This window comes from Caretta caretta, chromosome 8 (assembly GCF_965140235.1).
Source record: "Caretta caretta isolate rCarCar2 chromosome 8, rCarCar1.hap1, whole genome shotgun sequence".
Taxonomy (NCBI): domain Eukaryota; kingdom Metazoa; phylum Chordata; order Testudines; family Cheloniidae; genus Caretta; species Caretta caretta.
Window position 1 is genome coordinate 104,926,109 of NC_134213.1, and position 15,258 is coordinate 104,941,366.

The 15,258-nt window shown below is 42.2% G+C and overlaps 1 protein-coding gene across 12 annotated transcripts in view; it reads right to left on the reverse strand.

Annotated features, from left to right (window-relative positions):
- Positions 1-15,258, reverse strand: part of MAST2 (microtubule associated serine/threonine kinase 2) — a 391,471-nt gene that overhangs the window by 39,925 nt on the left and 336,288 nt on the right. For all 12 annotated transcript variants that reach the window (XM_048862155.2, XM_048862154.2, XM_048862150.2 and 9 more), the window contains one exon: positions 6,895-6,996. In XM_048862155.2, coding sequence (XP_048718112.2) covers positions 6,895-6,996 — 102 coding nt within the window. The remainder of the gene's footprint in view (positions 1-6,894; positions 6,997-15,258) is intronic.

Below are 15,258 nucleotides of genomic sequence, written 5' to 3' on the forward strand. Positions count from 1 at the left end.
ATTCGCCCCTCCCTCCGTCAGGGCAATGGCAGACAATCGTTCCGCACCTTTTTTCTGTGCAGACACCATACCACGGCAAACATGGAGCCCGCTCAGATCACTTTGGCAATTAGGAGCACATTAAACACCACATGCATTATCCAGCAGTATATGCAGCACCAGAACCTGGCAAAGCGATACCGGGCAAGTAGGCAACGTCAGCGCGGTGATGTGAGTGATGAGGACATGGACATAGACTTCTCTCAAAGCATGGGCCCTGGCAATGCAGGCATCATGGTGCTAATGGGGCAGGTTCATGCGGTGGAACGCCGATTCTGGGCTCGGGAAACAAGCACAGACTGGTGGGACCGCATAGTGTTGCAGGTCTGGGACAATTCCCAGTGGTTGTGAAACTTTTGCATGCATAAGGGCACTTTCATGGAACTTTGTGACTTGCTTTCCCCTGCTCTGAGACACAAGAATACCAAGATGAGAGCAGCCCTCACAGTTGAGAAGTGAGTGGCAATAGCCCTGTGGAAGCTTGCAACGCCAGACAGCTACCGGTCAGTCGGGAATCACTTTGGAGTGGGCAAATCTACTGTGGGGGCTGCTGTGATGCAAGTAGCCAACGCAATCAAAGATATGCTGATATCAAGGGTAGTGACCCTGGGAAATGTGCAGGTCATAGTAGATGGCTTTGCTGCAATGGGATTCCCTAACTGTGGTGGGGCCACAGACAGAACCCATATCCCTATCTTGGCACTGGAGCACCAAGCCGGCGAGTACATAAATCGCAAGGGGTACTTTTCAATAGTGCTGCAAGCACTGGTGGATCACAAGGGACATTTCACCAACATCAACGTAGGATGGCCGGGAAAGGTACATGACGCTCGCATCTTCAAGAACTCTGGTCTGTTTCAAAAGCTGCGGGAAGGGACTTTATTCCCAGACCAGAAAATAACCGTTGAGGATGTTGAAATGCCTATAGTTATCCTTGGGGACCCAGCCTATGGCTCATGAAGCCGTACACAGGCAGCCTGGACAGTAGTCAGGAGCTGTTCAACTACAGGCTGAGCAAGTGCAGAATGGTGGTAGAATGTGCATTTGGACGTTTAAAAGCGCGCTGGTGCAGTTTACTGACTTGGTTAGACCTCAGCGAAACCAATATTCCCACAGTTATTACTGCTTGCTGTGCGCTCCACAATATCTGAGAGAGTAAGGGGGAGACGTTTATGGCGGGGTGGGAGGTTGAGGCAAATCGCCTGGCTGCTGGTTACGCGCAGCCAGACACCAGGGCGGTTAGAAGAGCACAGAAGGGCGCGGTGCGCATCAGAGAAGCTTTGAAAACCAGTTTCATGACTGGACAGGCTACGGTGTGAAAGTTCTGTTTGTTTCTCCTTGATGAAACCCCCCACCCCTTGGTTCACTCTACTTCCCTGTAAGCTAACCACCCTCCCCACCTCCCTTCGATCACCACTTGCAGAGGCAATAAAGTCATTGTTACTTCACATTCATGCATACTTTATTCATTCATCACACAAATAGGGGGATAACTACCAAGGTAGCCCAGGAGGGGTGGTGGAGGAGAGAAGCACCAGGAAGGGTGGTGGAGGAGGGAAGGACAAGGCCACACAGCACTTTAAAAGTTTAAAACTTTAAAACTTATTGAATGCCAGCCTCCTGTTGCGTGGGCAATCCTCTGGGGTGGAGTGGCCAGAGGCACCCCCACCGCGTTCTTGGGCGTCTGGATGAGGAAGCTATGGAACTTGGGGAGGAGGGCGGTTGGTTACACAGGGGCTGTAGTGGCAGTCTGTGCTCCTGCTGCCTTTCCTGCAGCTCAACCATACAATGGAGCATATTGGTTTGATCCTCCAGCAGCCTCAGCATTAAATCCTGCTTCCTCTCATCACGCTGCCGTCACCTTTCAGCTTCAGCCCTCTCTTCAGCCCACCACTTACTCTCTTCAGCCAGTCACCTCTCCTCACAGTCATTTTGTGCTTTCCTGCACTCTGACATTGTCTGCATTCGTCTGTGCTCTGTCAGTGTGGGAGGACAGCATGAGCTCAGAGAACATTTCATCACAAGTGCATTTTTTTCGCCTTCTAATCTTCGCTAGCCTCTGGGAAGGAGAAGATCCTGTGATCCTTGAAACACATGCAGCTGGTGGCGAGAAAAAAAGGGACAGTGGTATTTAAAAAGACACATTTTCTAGAACAATGGGTACACTCTTTCACAGTAAACCTTGCTGTTAACATTACATACATAGCACATGTGCTTTCGTTACAAGGTCGCATTTTGTCTCCTCCTCCCCCCCACGTGGGTAACCCCTCTCCCCTCCCCGTGGCTAACAGCGGGGAACATTTCTGTTCAGCCACAGGCAAACAGCCCAGCAGGAACGGGCACCTCTGAGTGTCCCCTTAAGAAAAGCACCCTATTTCAACCAGGTGACCATGAATGATATCACTCTCCCGAGGATAACACAGAGAGATAAAGAACAGATGTTGTTTGAACGCCAGCAAACATACACTGCAATGCTTTGTTCTACAATGATTCCCGAGTATGTGCTACTGGCCTGGAGTGGTAAAGTGTCCTACCATGGTGGATGGAATAAGGCTGCCCTCCCCAGAAACCTTTTGCAAAGGCTTTGGGAGTATAACCAAGAGAGCCACGAATGCCAGGGCACATCAATCATTAAACATGCTTGCTTTTAAACCATGTATAGTATTTTAAAAGGTATACTCACCAGAGGTCCCTTCTCCGCCTGGCGGGTCCGGGAGGCAGCCTTGGGTGGGTTCGGGGGGTACTGGCTCCAGGTCCAGGGTGAGAAACAGTTCCTGGCTGTCGGGAAAACCGGTTTCTCTGCTTGCTTGCTGTGAGCTATCTACAACCTCATCATCATCATCTTCCTCGTCCCCAAAACCTGCTTCCATGTTGCCTCCATCTCCATTGAAGGAGTCAAACAACATGGCTGGGGTAGTGGTGGCTGAACCCCCTAAAATGGCATGCAGCTTATCATAGAAGCGGCATGTTTGGGGCTTGGACCCGGAGCGGCCGTTCGCCTCTCTGGTTTTCTGGTAGGCTTGCCTCAGCTCCTTCAGTTTCACGCGGCACTGCTTCGGGTCCCCGTTATGGCCTCTGTCCTTTATGCCCTGGGAGATTTTGACAAATGTTTTGGCATTTCGAAAACTGGAATGGAGTTCTGATAGCACGGATTCCTCTCCCCATACAGCGATCAGATCCCATACCTCCCGTTCGGTCCATGATGGAGCTCTTTTGCGATTCTGGGACTCCATCATGGTCACCTCTGCTGATGAGCTCTGCATGGTCACCTGCAGCTTGCCACGCTGGCCAAACAGGAAACTGAAATTCCAAAGTTCGTGGGCCTTTTCCTGTCTACCTGACCAGTGCATCTGAGTTGAGAGTCCTGTCCAGAGCAGTCACAATGGAGCACTGTGGGATAGCTCCCAGAGGCCAATACAGTCTAATTGCATCCACAGTACCCCAAATTCGACCCAGCAAGGCCGATTTCAGTGCTAATCCCCTTGTCGGGGGTGGAGTAAGGAAATCGATTTAAGAGCCCTTTAAGTCGAAAAAAAGGGCTTCGTCATGTGGACGGGTGCAGGGTTAAATCGAATTAACGCTGCTAAATTCGATCTCAACTCCTAGTGTAAACCAGGGCTTAGTAAGAGCAGCAGACAGGAACTAGATCAGAGGGAGAGTTGGGGGAGACAAAGTCTACGCACTGTGAGACCCAGACACAGGCAAGTAATAGGAAAAGGCTAGGAGGGCAGGGGGAGTGGGAGGTAGGGAAGGATTTTTTTTCCCCCAAGATAAGACTCACTGGGAGAGAGAAAGCAGCCAGTGAATAGATAACAGTTAAAGATAACAGACAAGGAAAGGATGGAAGAAGGAACGGGGAAGAGAGGTGGAATCAATAGAGCTGTACTAATCTTTTTAGTAGAAAGTACTTTTAAGAGATCCTCTAAATGTAGTTTTACATAACCGAATGGAATAGCCTCCTGCAGCAGTGTTCCAGTCTGCAATAAAATACCACTGTGAAAAACCACTGCTAAATTACACATTTTCCCCAAGAGACTGTCTCATTGGTAAACAATACACATTTGAAAAATGTGTCAACTTAAAGTATTCACCTGAGAGCCTGAATTGCTGCCTTCAAAGCCCAAATGCTCAGCCCTTAAATAAACGATATGCATTTTACAATTTGGGGGGTAAGATTTAAACATTAAATAACCAAAATTGTATAAAACAATTAAAACCCTTGACACGCATTACTCCAATTTCCTCACCTGACCTACATGTTCAGTCCTTTCATGTTGTATTGAAGAAGCAGGAGTCATATGAGTGGCTGGATATAACCTTTGTTTCAGATGAAACAATTTTAGTACATTTTGTATCATTTAACAGCACATCTGGTCTGATGAAAGCACAGCAAAATTAAAGGTTAAGTTATAAAATGAGTGAATTCACGTGCTCCAAAAAGTGTAAGAGAAAACTGACAGCCAAACTATTACAATGGAAAGCTGTTAGGATACTCTTGCTCCTATATACAGTATCAGATGGAACGTTAGCACTGATGGCACTGTGGTCAGTTGAATAAGATAAATAACTTTTTTTAAATGGTTAGGTAGATAGAGTGATTTAAAAAACACAGAGAATACTAAAATAGAGAACTGTACAGTATTTATATACTTTGGGGTCTTGCCCCTTTGTTTTCAGGGCTGTCACTACAAGCTTTGGAGTTCATTACTCAAGTCTCAGAGACTCTATTGCCTCCACCTGCTCCCACGCTCATCTCAGAAGGACAGGTGCAGCAGCTAGCACAGGAACCTCTTGATACATTAATTTGCAGCTAACGGCACGTATGAGTTAGGAAGTGCTTCCAAGAGGAACACCACTCTACAGAGATGGCATTAAACTTTGGCAAATGCTCTCTTACCCTTCTACGGGGACGTGTGCTATTCTAATGACATATATCAATTTCAGTATAAAGCAGGGTAAGCACCACAAGATTCATAGCAATCTATTTCACTTTAGTTTTGCTTTTTCAATCCCAATGTCAACTTGTGGGGAAGATTTTTAAGTAAATTGTTAAAATTAATTAGAGTCACTCAATACGGCAAAATTCCCATGACCGCTTAGAAAATTCACTGAAAGTTGGAAGACTCAACGCAGTAAATAACTGCCTTATACTCTCAATTTTATTATTCAAGAAATCTCAGCTAGTTTAAAATACAAACATATTTTGTTGTCATAATTTTCCTCCTTGAAAAGAAAAAACGTTGTGGCACTAAGCTGTCCACCTTCTGAAAAAAGCTTCACACAGCTAGTTTGTCTTCCAACAGCTCACATGCTAAAACTCACTTTTTGTTGGTACAATCTCATTTTAACTTGTGAAAGTTTGCTTCTTACATGAGCTGTTCCACTGCCTATCTCTAAGCACGATCATGCCAGAATTTATCTAGCTGCAATAATGCCTGAAAAAGAAGCAACTTTACTCAGCTTGATAGATTCCAAGGCCAGAAGGGCCCATTAGAGCATCTAATCTGACCTCCTGTGTAACACAGGGCCAGATAATTTCATCCAGTGACTAGCCCTGTATTGAGCCCAACAATGTGTTTCACTAAAGCATTTCTTCCAGAAAGGCATCCAAGTCTGGATTTGAACGGAGATGGAGAATCCACCACTTCTGGTAGTTTGTCCCAACTGTTCATCACCCTCACTGTTAAATATATATGCTTTATTTCTCCTTTGAATTTTTTGGCTTCAGCTCCACTGATTCTAGTTCTCCATTTCTCTGCTAGATTAAAGAGCCCTTAAATTCCTTGTATTTTCTCTCCACTGAGGTACCCATATACCACAATAAAATCACCTCTTGATCTTTTCGATAAGCTAAACATTGAGCCCTGTAAGTCAGTCATTGAAAGGCATTTTCGTGGCTCTTGTCTGCACTCTCTCCAATTTTTCAGCATCTCTTTGTTTGATGTTTGAACACAGTATTTTATTCCAGTACCAATCTCACTCAATGCCAGCTACAGAAATAGAATCACCTCCCCTCTCCCCTTTTTGCAAATACAAGGATCGTATTAGCCCTTTCCCCCCCAGTATTACACTGGTAGCTCATGTTCAGCTGTCTGTCCACTATGATCCATAAATCCTTTTCAGAGTCACTGCTTCTCAAGACACTGAGTCCCCGTTCTGCAGGTACAGCCTGCATTCTTTGTTCCTACTGTCCAGAAGTAAGTGTAAAACTATGTCCTCTTACTAGTCTGAGTGGGTAGTTTAGAAAGCAATATATGACTTGCTCTTCAATATATTCATGCTGTTCTGTACAGAATTTAATCTTGCTTACAAACTCGCTTGGATTGTTCCACCTGCACACATGTAATTCCATACTCAGAAAACGCGACAATTTTTTAAAAAATTCAGACAGTATGTCTAAACAGCAAAAAAAACCCATGGCTGGCCCGTGCCAGTTGACTCGAGCTCACGGGGCTGTTTCATTGCTGTGTAGACATCTGGGCTTGGGCTCTAGAACCCAGAGGTGGGAGAGGATCCCAGAGCTCAGGCTCCAGCCCAAGCCCAGAAGTCTACACAACAGTGAAACTGTCCTGAAGTCCTGCAGGGGCCAGCCACGGGGTTTTCTTTGCTGTGTAGACAGACCCTCAGAGTCCAATTCTCATTTACACTAAGGATCCTTTAAGCTGTTCTGGCAATTTATACCCACTTTAAGAGCTCTACACTTCCAGAGAGGCCCTACGTGTCCTTATTTTAGATTTGGACCTATTTTTTTTTCAAAAACTTATTTTCCGTGTAAGAATTGCTTCTTCTTACTGTCTTGTCTACCCAATCAGGCACTTCAAAGCATATACGCTTTCTTCTGAGGATTGTGCTTACCAGGCACTCAAGCAGTCGAGCCGGGCGTGCAATGATGATCATCAGCTTTTTCACGAGCTGGGTAACAAAAGCTACCTCTGAGCTCTCTGATCGCTCGTGGGCCTGCGGAGAGCAAAACATCACATTATCGTTCAAACAGTGAATCATCAAACACTAAAGGTAGAGCAATCAGCTTGGTAACCATAATTCAGCAGTGAAGGCATGACTGAGTCAGGCTAAGCAATTAACAAAGCTCATTCTGTGTTGCCAAATCATATACAGCTTTTCCAGTACAACTGATTCCCTTTTTCAAGCAGTGAATATGCTAGAGGCCTTTTTTATTATGAGTTACCTGAAAATCTCCCTTAGCCATGCTGGCTGTTTAATTTAAACGAAGATTTCTGGTCTAACTATTAAATATTATCACTGGAACAGTTTTCCTTTCCAGGGTGCTGAATTCTAGAGAATGACATGTAATTAAATGTAAAGTTTTAAAGTTTACTTCTACAGTTTCAGATGTATTTCCTACTCATTACCATGGAAGATCTTAACGTGTATTTCTTGTCCAATTTCATTCTTCTAATTCTGCCAATCAAATTGTTAATACCTGATGTACAGTGCACAGAAGGAGAACACAAAGTACATAGAAAATACATTTGCTGTTGACAAATCTTATGCCTTTAGGACAAGAGGTTTTTGCCATTTCACTATAAACTCAATTCTTAGTTTCATCGAGGTTTTCCTTTTCTTTTTATATAAGAAAGAAAGCAACTAAACTAATGCCTAGAAAATATGAAGACAGATTCTGAGAGGTACAAAAAGACCATTTTCCTTCTTGCTTGCTCGGTGCTAGAATTGCTGCAACACAAGATCCAAAGCACATGTAAATAATACTTCCCTATGCAGGTTGATAAGGGACTGCCAGCCTCCAATTCTCTAAAGGTATTCAGAATAAACTGATAAACTACCACTAAGATCTTGTAGACTATAAATTCTGCTTTAGCCCAGCCACAGAAATAGAGTCCTGAACCGGCTGGGTGACAAACATTACCTCTGAGCTTTTCAGTTGCTTGCAGGCATGATATTTTATCAACAAGGATTCAGGTGGCAAGAAACAGAGGTTCATTTAATAGTGCTCATTAAAACAAAAATAAAAAAATCCATACATGGTTGAGAAACCAGACAGTGTTGGTAGCCACTAAGGAAGGGTAAAAGCACAGGGAAGCCTGGATTCTGAACTGGAAAACCATAACGTACAATTTAAAAAAGGTATGTTCTCACAATTTCTTATTAAAGCTTTTTCCTTTGGAAAATAAGATATTGCTTAATCTGGAATAGGTTATTGTTGTTTAACAGGTCATGTGATAATACAGTGTTAGAATTTTAACCTAAAACAAAAGGACTTATCTATAGAACTACTGATATGTCAACCAAAGAGAACACAGGAGATGCTTTGTGGGTATATTACAAATGAAAGTCACAGAGAATAACATTTTGAAACCCATAACTACTTGACAGATTTTTAACGGAATGTGTTTCAAAGCTAATTACTAAATAGTAAACAGACAATTATCTAACTGGGGACGCTTAGTATTCTCTCCTCTGTGCCCCATAATACGACACCAAGTTAAAGTAATGAGACAAAGCATGAATTTTGGATAAAATTTCAGTGTCTTCATATTCAAAAAGATTTTTATAGATCATCAAAGGTTATCTATATTTAAACAACTAAAACATTAACCACAGTGTATTATTTCTGATACAAGAACCATGCAAATGGAATGTCAATTTACTTCCAGATAATGTAAATCATGTAGAAAAACCTATTTCTTTTTGCATCTATATTTATATTGTCAAAGGCAATTTATTATTATAAATCAAGTTGTATTGTTTTCATTCTTTCTAATTCACTAAGAAGACAGACAAAATATTCTTAAATATATAACTGATTTAATCAGGTGTTCTGTTCTGAAAATGAAACACTAACTCATGTCTGTCAAATGATAAAGAAAGGCTAAAAAAAGATTGAGAACTACAGGATTACAAAAATCAAACACAACTTGTAACAGCCACTCAGCCATAATCTCTGCACAGCGCTGTTGTTCCAAGATCCTCAGTAAAATTGCTTCTTCTTGTTTCCTTCTCTCACAGGATAGTCCAGACATCTCTATAGATGTCTTGTTTACAATCTGCCCCAGTTACAGTATCTCAAAATCACAGGCTTATATACCAAACAACTGCCTGCTTCTACCATGCGCCTTGGTATGATGCATGCCATCTAATTAGCAGTTCTCAATGACGACATGCTTGTCTGAAGGTTGCTGGAGTCATTTCAGGGTTTTTGTATTGTTTTTCCTGAGGGGAGGGAGTGTAGGGGTTACGGGTGGAGGCTGATGCCATTCCTGTACACACCAAGCCATTTCCAGTGACATATGTATAGGGGGTAGCCATGGGTAATTTACAAAGCGATTCCCTTATCTGAAAGACCCATCCGTCACTAACTGTAGCCACTGAGGCATGAAATTAAAATCACCGTCCTCCCCTGGGGTTCAGCAGGACCAATGACTGGAATATGCAAGTCACAACACTGTAATTGAGCTAATATACTGATACAAACCAAAACAGCAGAGCTGCAGTGCCAAGAACCAATACATTTCACTTATGCATTCATTAAGAAAGCAATTCCAATTTTCAAGTGGGCAACATAAAATCAGCATAATATAATGGTAATAAGGCCCCTTTTTCTTTGTTTCATTTACAGATACACCTGTATATCTCTCATCTTTCTTATCAGAAAATCTGACTAATTGTGTAAATATACAATATTGCCGATTCAACTCATTTTGCCTGGTTAATCATTGCATCAGCACAGTAACTGACTAATCTTTTGTTCTGAACTCTGTTTTTATTCTGTTTCATGAAATCAATACTACGGATCCATATAAGAAGGCTTTTACTTTATTTTCTAATATTCTGACTTCAAACTTTAAGCTTCTTATGAAAGTTATGCCTAAAAAATTCTTTTGAATGCATGCCTACTTCAGAAAGTCTACCTGATAAATCCAATTATTTAAAAAACCAAATACTTCTTGGATAAAATATGACACTTTATACTTTCATACAAGGGAATTAATCTTATTTGCCATGGTAACATTTTGGTATTTTATAACAAGAACTGGTATTTAAGTGCCTCTAAGTTTTCTGTCTTGCTATATCCACGTCAGCTATGTCTAAATATTTGACTTTTTATATTGTACTTACTCTTTGTTTTATGATGAAGTTTTTATACAATTTGAACCGTCCTTAATATGCAAAATTTTCATTAAAGTTTAATATTTCTTTTTCCTGTGAGTTGAAATTCCAGCTTTTAAAAAAATCTGATTACGCAGGGTTTTTTTTAAATGTACTTTATCCTTTAGCAAAATCTGTTCTTCGAAAGGAAGAATATTTTAAACTACATACCATCCACACTTCCATTCCTGTCATTCGTTTACCTTCTGCAGACTAATTTCCTTGTTCTGTGATAGGCATTTGAAAGGTTCCCTGATGCTGCTACCGTTTATGCAAATACTATAGATAAACAATGGACTATATTGCATAGACTGTTCCATGCTGCAGCAATGAGTGCAATTTATAATAGTCTTCATTTGTATCTATTATTTTTATATAGTGCTATAAATGTGCATAGCATCTTACAAACTAACCAAAGGTGAGTACCCTGCTCCCAAGAGCTCACCATCTTTTATAGTAACCGATGTCTTAAAGTATTCTCACATGTAAGTAGCTCAGTTCTGTCTCTGAAAGGAATCTCATTGACATGTCTTTGCATTTAATCTGAAATATCCTGAATGTGTTCTTTCACAGTTTGGGGTGCACCAAGGGAGAATGTAAAAGAAAAGGTAGGGAAGAAAGGGATTCATACTCATTCAAAAAGCAATGAAAAAGACGACACAGGAGTGAGAAGAGAAAGTAAAGCAAGAGGAAGAGAGGTGGAAAGAAAGGTGTCTGGTGTTCCCTCAGCTTCTCTCGAACCTCTTTGTCCTCTCCCCCTATTCCCTTTCAGTCCTTTCCCTCCTAAAGATGCATCTTGCTTCAGGTTTATGCCTCAGGTCTTGAAAGGGATAACCTCAAGAAAGAGGTCCTTGGTGACAAGTCATCGGAACCAGCATGCATTCTTGCAAACAGTCAACCTCCAGGCAGTATTGTTATTCTTATTTATTATTTTATTATTGTGCTAGCACCGAGGGAACCAATCTTATCTCACCCTGTTATTCTCCTCAATTCTCCTTTCGGCAACGGGTGAGCTAGAGCCAATTTAAGAAAATCAATTAAAATTAAGAAGAATCGACTTGCCCATCCCACCCCGACCCTGCGGAAGAAGCTAAAGGAGAGGGGGCAGGGGAGCTCCTGACCGTCAATTACTGACCACCACTCTCTCCTCCCAGGGCAGGGTCGACCTCCCCAGATCTGAGGGTGACCTTAAAGGTGGGGAGAGGAAAAGGCCAGTCTCAGTTCGTTTCCCCCAGCCCCAAACTTTGACAGTACAAAGGGCTGCTCTACTAGGGAGGAGAAAAGCTGTATGTGGGAGAATTCAAAGCCCAGGTGGGCAGCGTCTAGAGACAGCAAAGCCAGTTATAGTTCTTCCTGCTGCTCCTTGAACTCTGAGGTATTGCGGGGATGTGTGCTTGCCCCAAACGTGATCTCTGCCTGCCAGTTTCTCTCTTTGTGGAGACAGGGGCATGGGTGTCTGCTTCCTTTCTCCAAAATGAGGATGGGTTTTTTTGTTTTTTTGCTGGGGGTGAGGAGAGTTTGCCCATTCTTTCTCTCTGCTCTTCTTTTTAGCAAACTACCTCAGAATTATGCAGGTGGGGGATGCTGGATCATGATCCTCATGCCCAGCTGACTGCAGGAGCTGGGCTGCCTTTCATTTCCTCCCCAGTGCTGTTGCTAGAAGGGAACCCTAGGAATGTCCTTTCAGATGTTACAGCAAAGGGTAGGTCTTGTTTCCATAAGAGAAAAGAGACTCACAATAGGGCTTTTAAATTCACCATTAAAAAAACCCTCTAAATATAAAAAATAGTCTCATTCAATCAGAGAAGACAGAGATGGAAAGAACCTATTACATCTTCAATCCCTCTCCCTGACAATGCTGGATTGGTCCCCACTGAACATTTTCGAGTGTATTTGTTGGATCTAGACGTAAAAGATCCAACTGATGGAGCTTCTCCACTTTCCTTGGGAGATTATGCTGCATTCCAGATATCCTAGCCCAGCAGCATGCCACCAGAAATAGTACTTTGATGGTCAATGAAGCGATACCCTTTTAAATAGCTTAAAAACTAGGCCAAGTGAGAGCATACAAGAGGTTTGATATTTGGTTTCAATTATCAACTGGCAATTTTAAAATCAAGACTGGATATTTTTCTAAAAGATCTGCTCTAAGAATTATTTTGGGGAAGGTCGGTGTCCTGTGTTATATGACAGATCAGAGTACATGATCACAATGGTCCCTTCTGGCCTTGGAATCTATGAACTTCCTTGTGACATCTATTGATATCTGACTGAACTCTGAGTGGCATGTTGTTGACATCGCTGCAGAATACCACCATTGCTAAAGAGTTGATAAGCGATGGCATTAATTCCCAAATCCAGTCCACCGTTTGAGTACTACAGGGTCTCTCTTGCCCAGAGAAGTGTAGGATTGATATTTGAGTTTAATGTATCAGACAGCAAAGGTTTCCGTATGCTCACATAGGGTCCTGGTCTATGATTGGCTCTCTTAGTGCTACCACAGTAAAATTAAGAGGAGGAGGAGGAAGTGCTGGCAGTGGCGGTAGTAGTAGCATGTCTTCATGGAGGTTGACTGTTTGAAAGAATACATCCTGGTTACGACGACTTGTCGCCAAGGCCCTCTCTCGAGGTTATCCCTTTCAAGAACTAAGGCATAAACCTGAAGCAAGATGCATCCTTAGGAATAAGAAGTCCCTGATTCAGAAATCACTGCTATTAGGAAGTGAAATAATGCATCCATTGACAAGTTCACCAGCTCTGGGATACCAACAGAACCTCAGCCACTCTGCAGTCATCATGATACAATTCCTTGAGGACCTGGTAATCACAGAATCATAGAACTGGAAGGGATCTTGAAAGGTCATCAGTCCAGTCTAACCTGCTCTTAAAAATCTCCAATGATGGAGATTCCACAACCTCCCTAGGCAATTTATTCGAGTGCTTAACCACCCTGACAGTTAGGAAGTTTTTCCTAATGTCCAACCTAAACCTCCCTTCCTGCAATTTAAGTCCATTACTTCTTGTCCTATCCTCAGAAGTTAAGAACAACAATTTTTTTCCTCCCTCTTCCTTGTAACAACCTTTTATGTACTTGAAAACTTTTGTCCCTTCTCAGTCTTCTCTTCTCCAGACTAAACTAACCCAATTTTTTCAGTCTTCCCTCATAGGTCAGGCTTTCTAGACCTTTAATAATTTTAGGTTTCAGAGGAACAGCCGTGTTAGTCTGTATTCGCAAAAAGAAAAGGAGTACTTGTGGCACCTTAGAGACTAACCAATTTATTTGAGCATGAGCTTTCGTGAGCTACAGCTCATGCTCAAATAAATTGGTTAGTCTCTAAGGTGCCACAAGTACTCCTTTTCTTTTTAATAACAAGTACTCCTTTTCTTTTTAATAATTTTGTTGCTCTTTCCTGGACTTCCTCCAATTTGTCCCCATCTTTCCTGAAATGTGGCATCCAGAACTAGACACAATACTCCAGTTGAGGCGTAATCAGCACAGAGTAGAACTGAAGAATTTCTTCTCGTGTCCTGCTTACAAAACTCCCATTATACATCCCAGAATTATGTTTGTTTTTCTTGCAACAGTGCTACACTTTTGACTCATATTTAGTTTGTGGTCCACTATGATCCCCAGATCCCTTTCTGCAGTACTCCTTCCTAGGCAGTCATTTCCCATTTTGTATGTGTGCAACTGATTGTTCCTTCCAAAGTGGTGTACTTTGCATTTGTCCCTATTCAATTTCATCCTATTTACTTTGCACCGTTTCTCCAGTTTGTCCAGATCATTTTGAATTTTAATCCTATCCTCCAAAGTACTTGCAACTCCTCCCAGTTTGGTATCATTCGTAAACTTAATAAGTGTACTCTCTATATCATTATCTAAATCACTGATGAAGATATTGAACAGAATTGGACCCAGAACTGTTCCCAACTCTATACACCCTTCCAGCTTGACTGTGAGCCACTGATAACTAGTCTCTGGGAATGATTTTCCCACCAGTTATGCGCCCACCTTATAGTAGCTTCATCTAGCCCAGTGGTTCTCAACCTGCGGCCTATGGGCCGCTTGCGGACCAATCAGCACACAGCTGTGGCCCATGTGACATCCTCAAGGCTGTACAAGTAGTATTTGATGCAGCCCACAATGGTAATTAGGTTGAGAACCACTGATCTAGGCTGTATTTCTTTAGTTTGTTTATGAGGAGGTCATGCTTTATATTTATGAGACAGTATCAAAAGCCTTACTAAAGTTAAGTTATACCACATCTATCGCTTCCCCCCATCCACAAGGCTTGTTACTCTGTCAAAGAAAGTGATTAGGTTGGTCTGACATAGAATCATAGACTATCAGGGTTGGAAGGGACCTCAGGAGGTCATCTCGTCCAACCCCCTGCTCAAAGCAGAACCAATCCCCAAAGAAATCATCCCAGCCAGGACTTTGTCAAGCCTGACCTTAAAAACCTCAAAGGAAGGAGGTTCCACCACCTCCCTAGGTAACGCATTCCAGTGCTTCCAGGGTTCTTGACAAATCCCTATTGACTGTTACTTATCTCATTATCTTCTAGGTGTCTCCAAATTGATTGCTTAATGATGTGCTCCATTATCTTTCCAGGTAACGAAGTTACACTGACTCATCTGTAATTCCCTGGGTTGTCCTTATTTCCCTTTTTATAGATTGGCACTATATTTGCCCTTTTCCAGTCCTCTATAATCCTTCCCGCCTTCCATGACTTTTCAAACATAATCACTAATGACTCATATCTCCTGAGTCTGCTCCTTGAGTAGTCTAGGATGTATTTCATCAGGTGACTTGAAGACATCTAACTTGTCTAAGTAATTTTTAAGTTTTTCTTTCCATATTTTAGCCTCTGATCCTACCTCATTTTCACTGGCATTCACTATGTTAGATGTCCAATTGCTACTAACCTTTCTGGTAAAAACTGAAACAAAAAAGTCAATTAGCACTTCTGCCATTTCCACATTTTCTGTTATTGTTTTCCGCCCCGCTCACTGAATAATGGGCCTAACTTTTTCTTGGTCTTCCTCTTGCTTCTAATGTATTTGTAGAATGTTTTCTTGTTACCCTTTATGTCT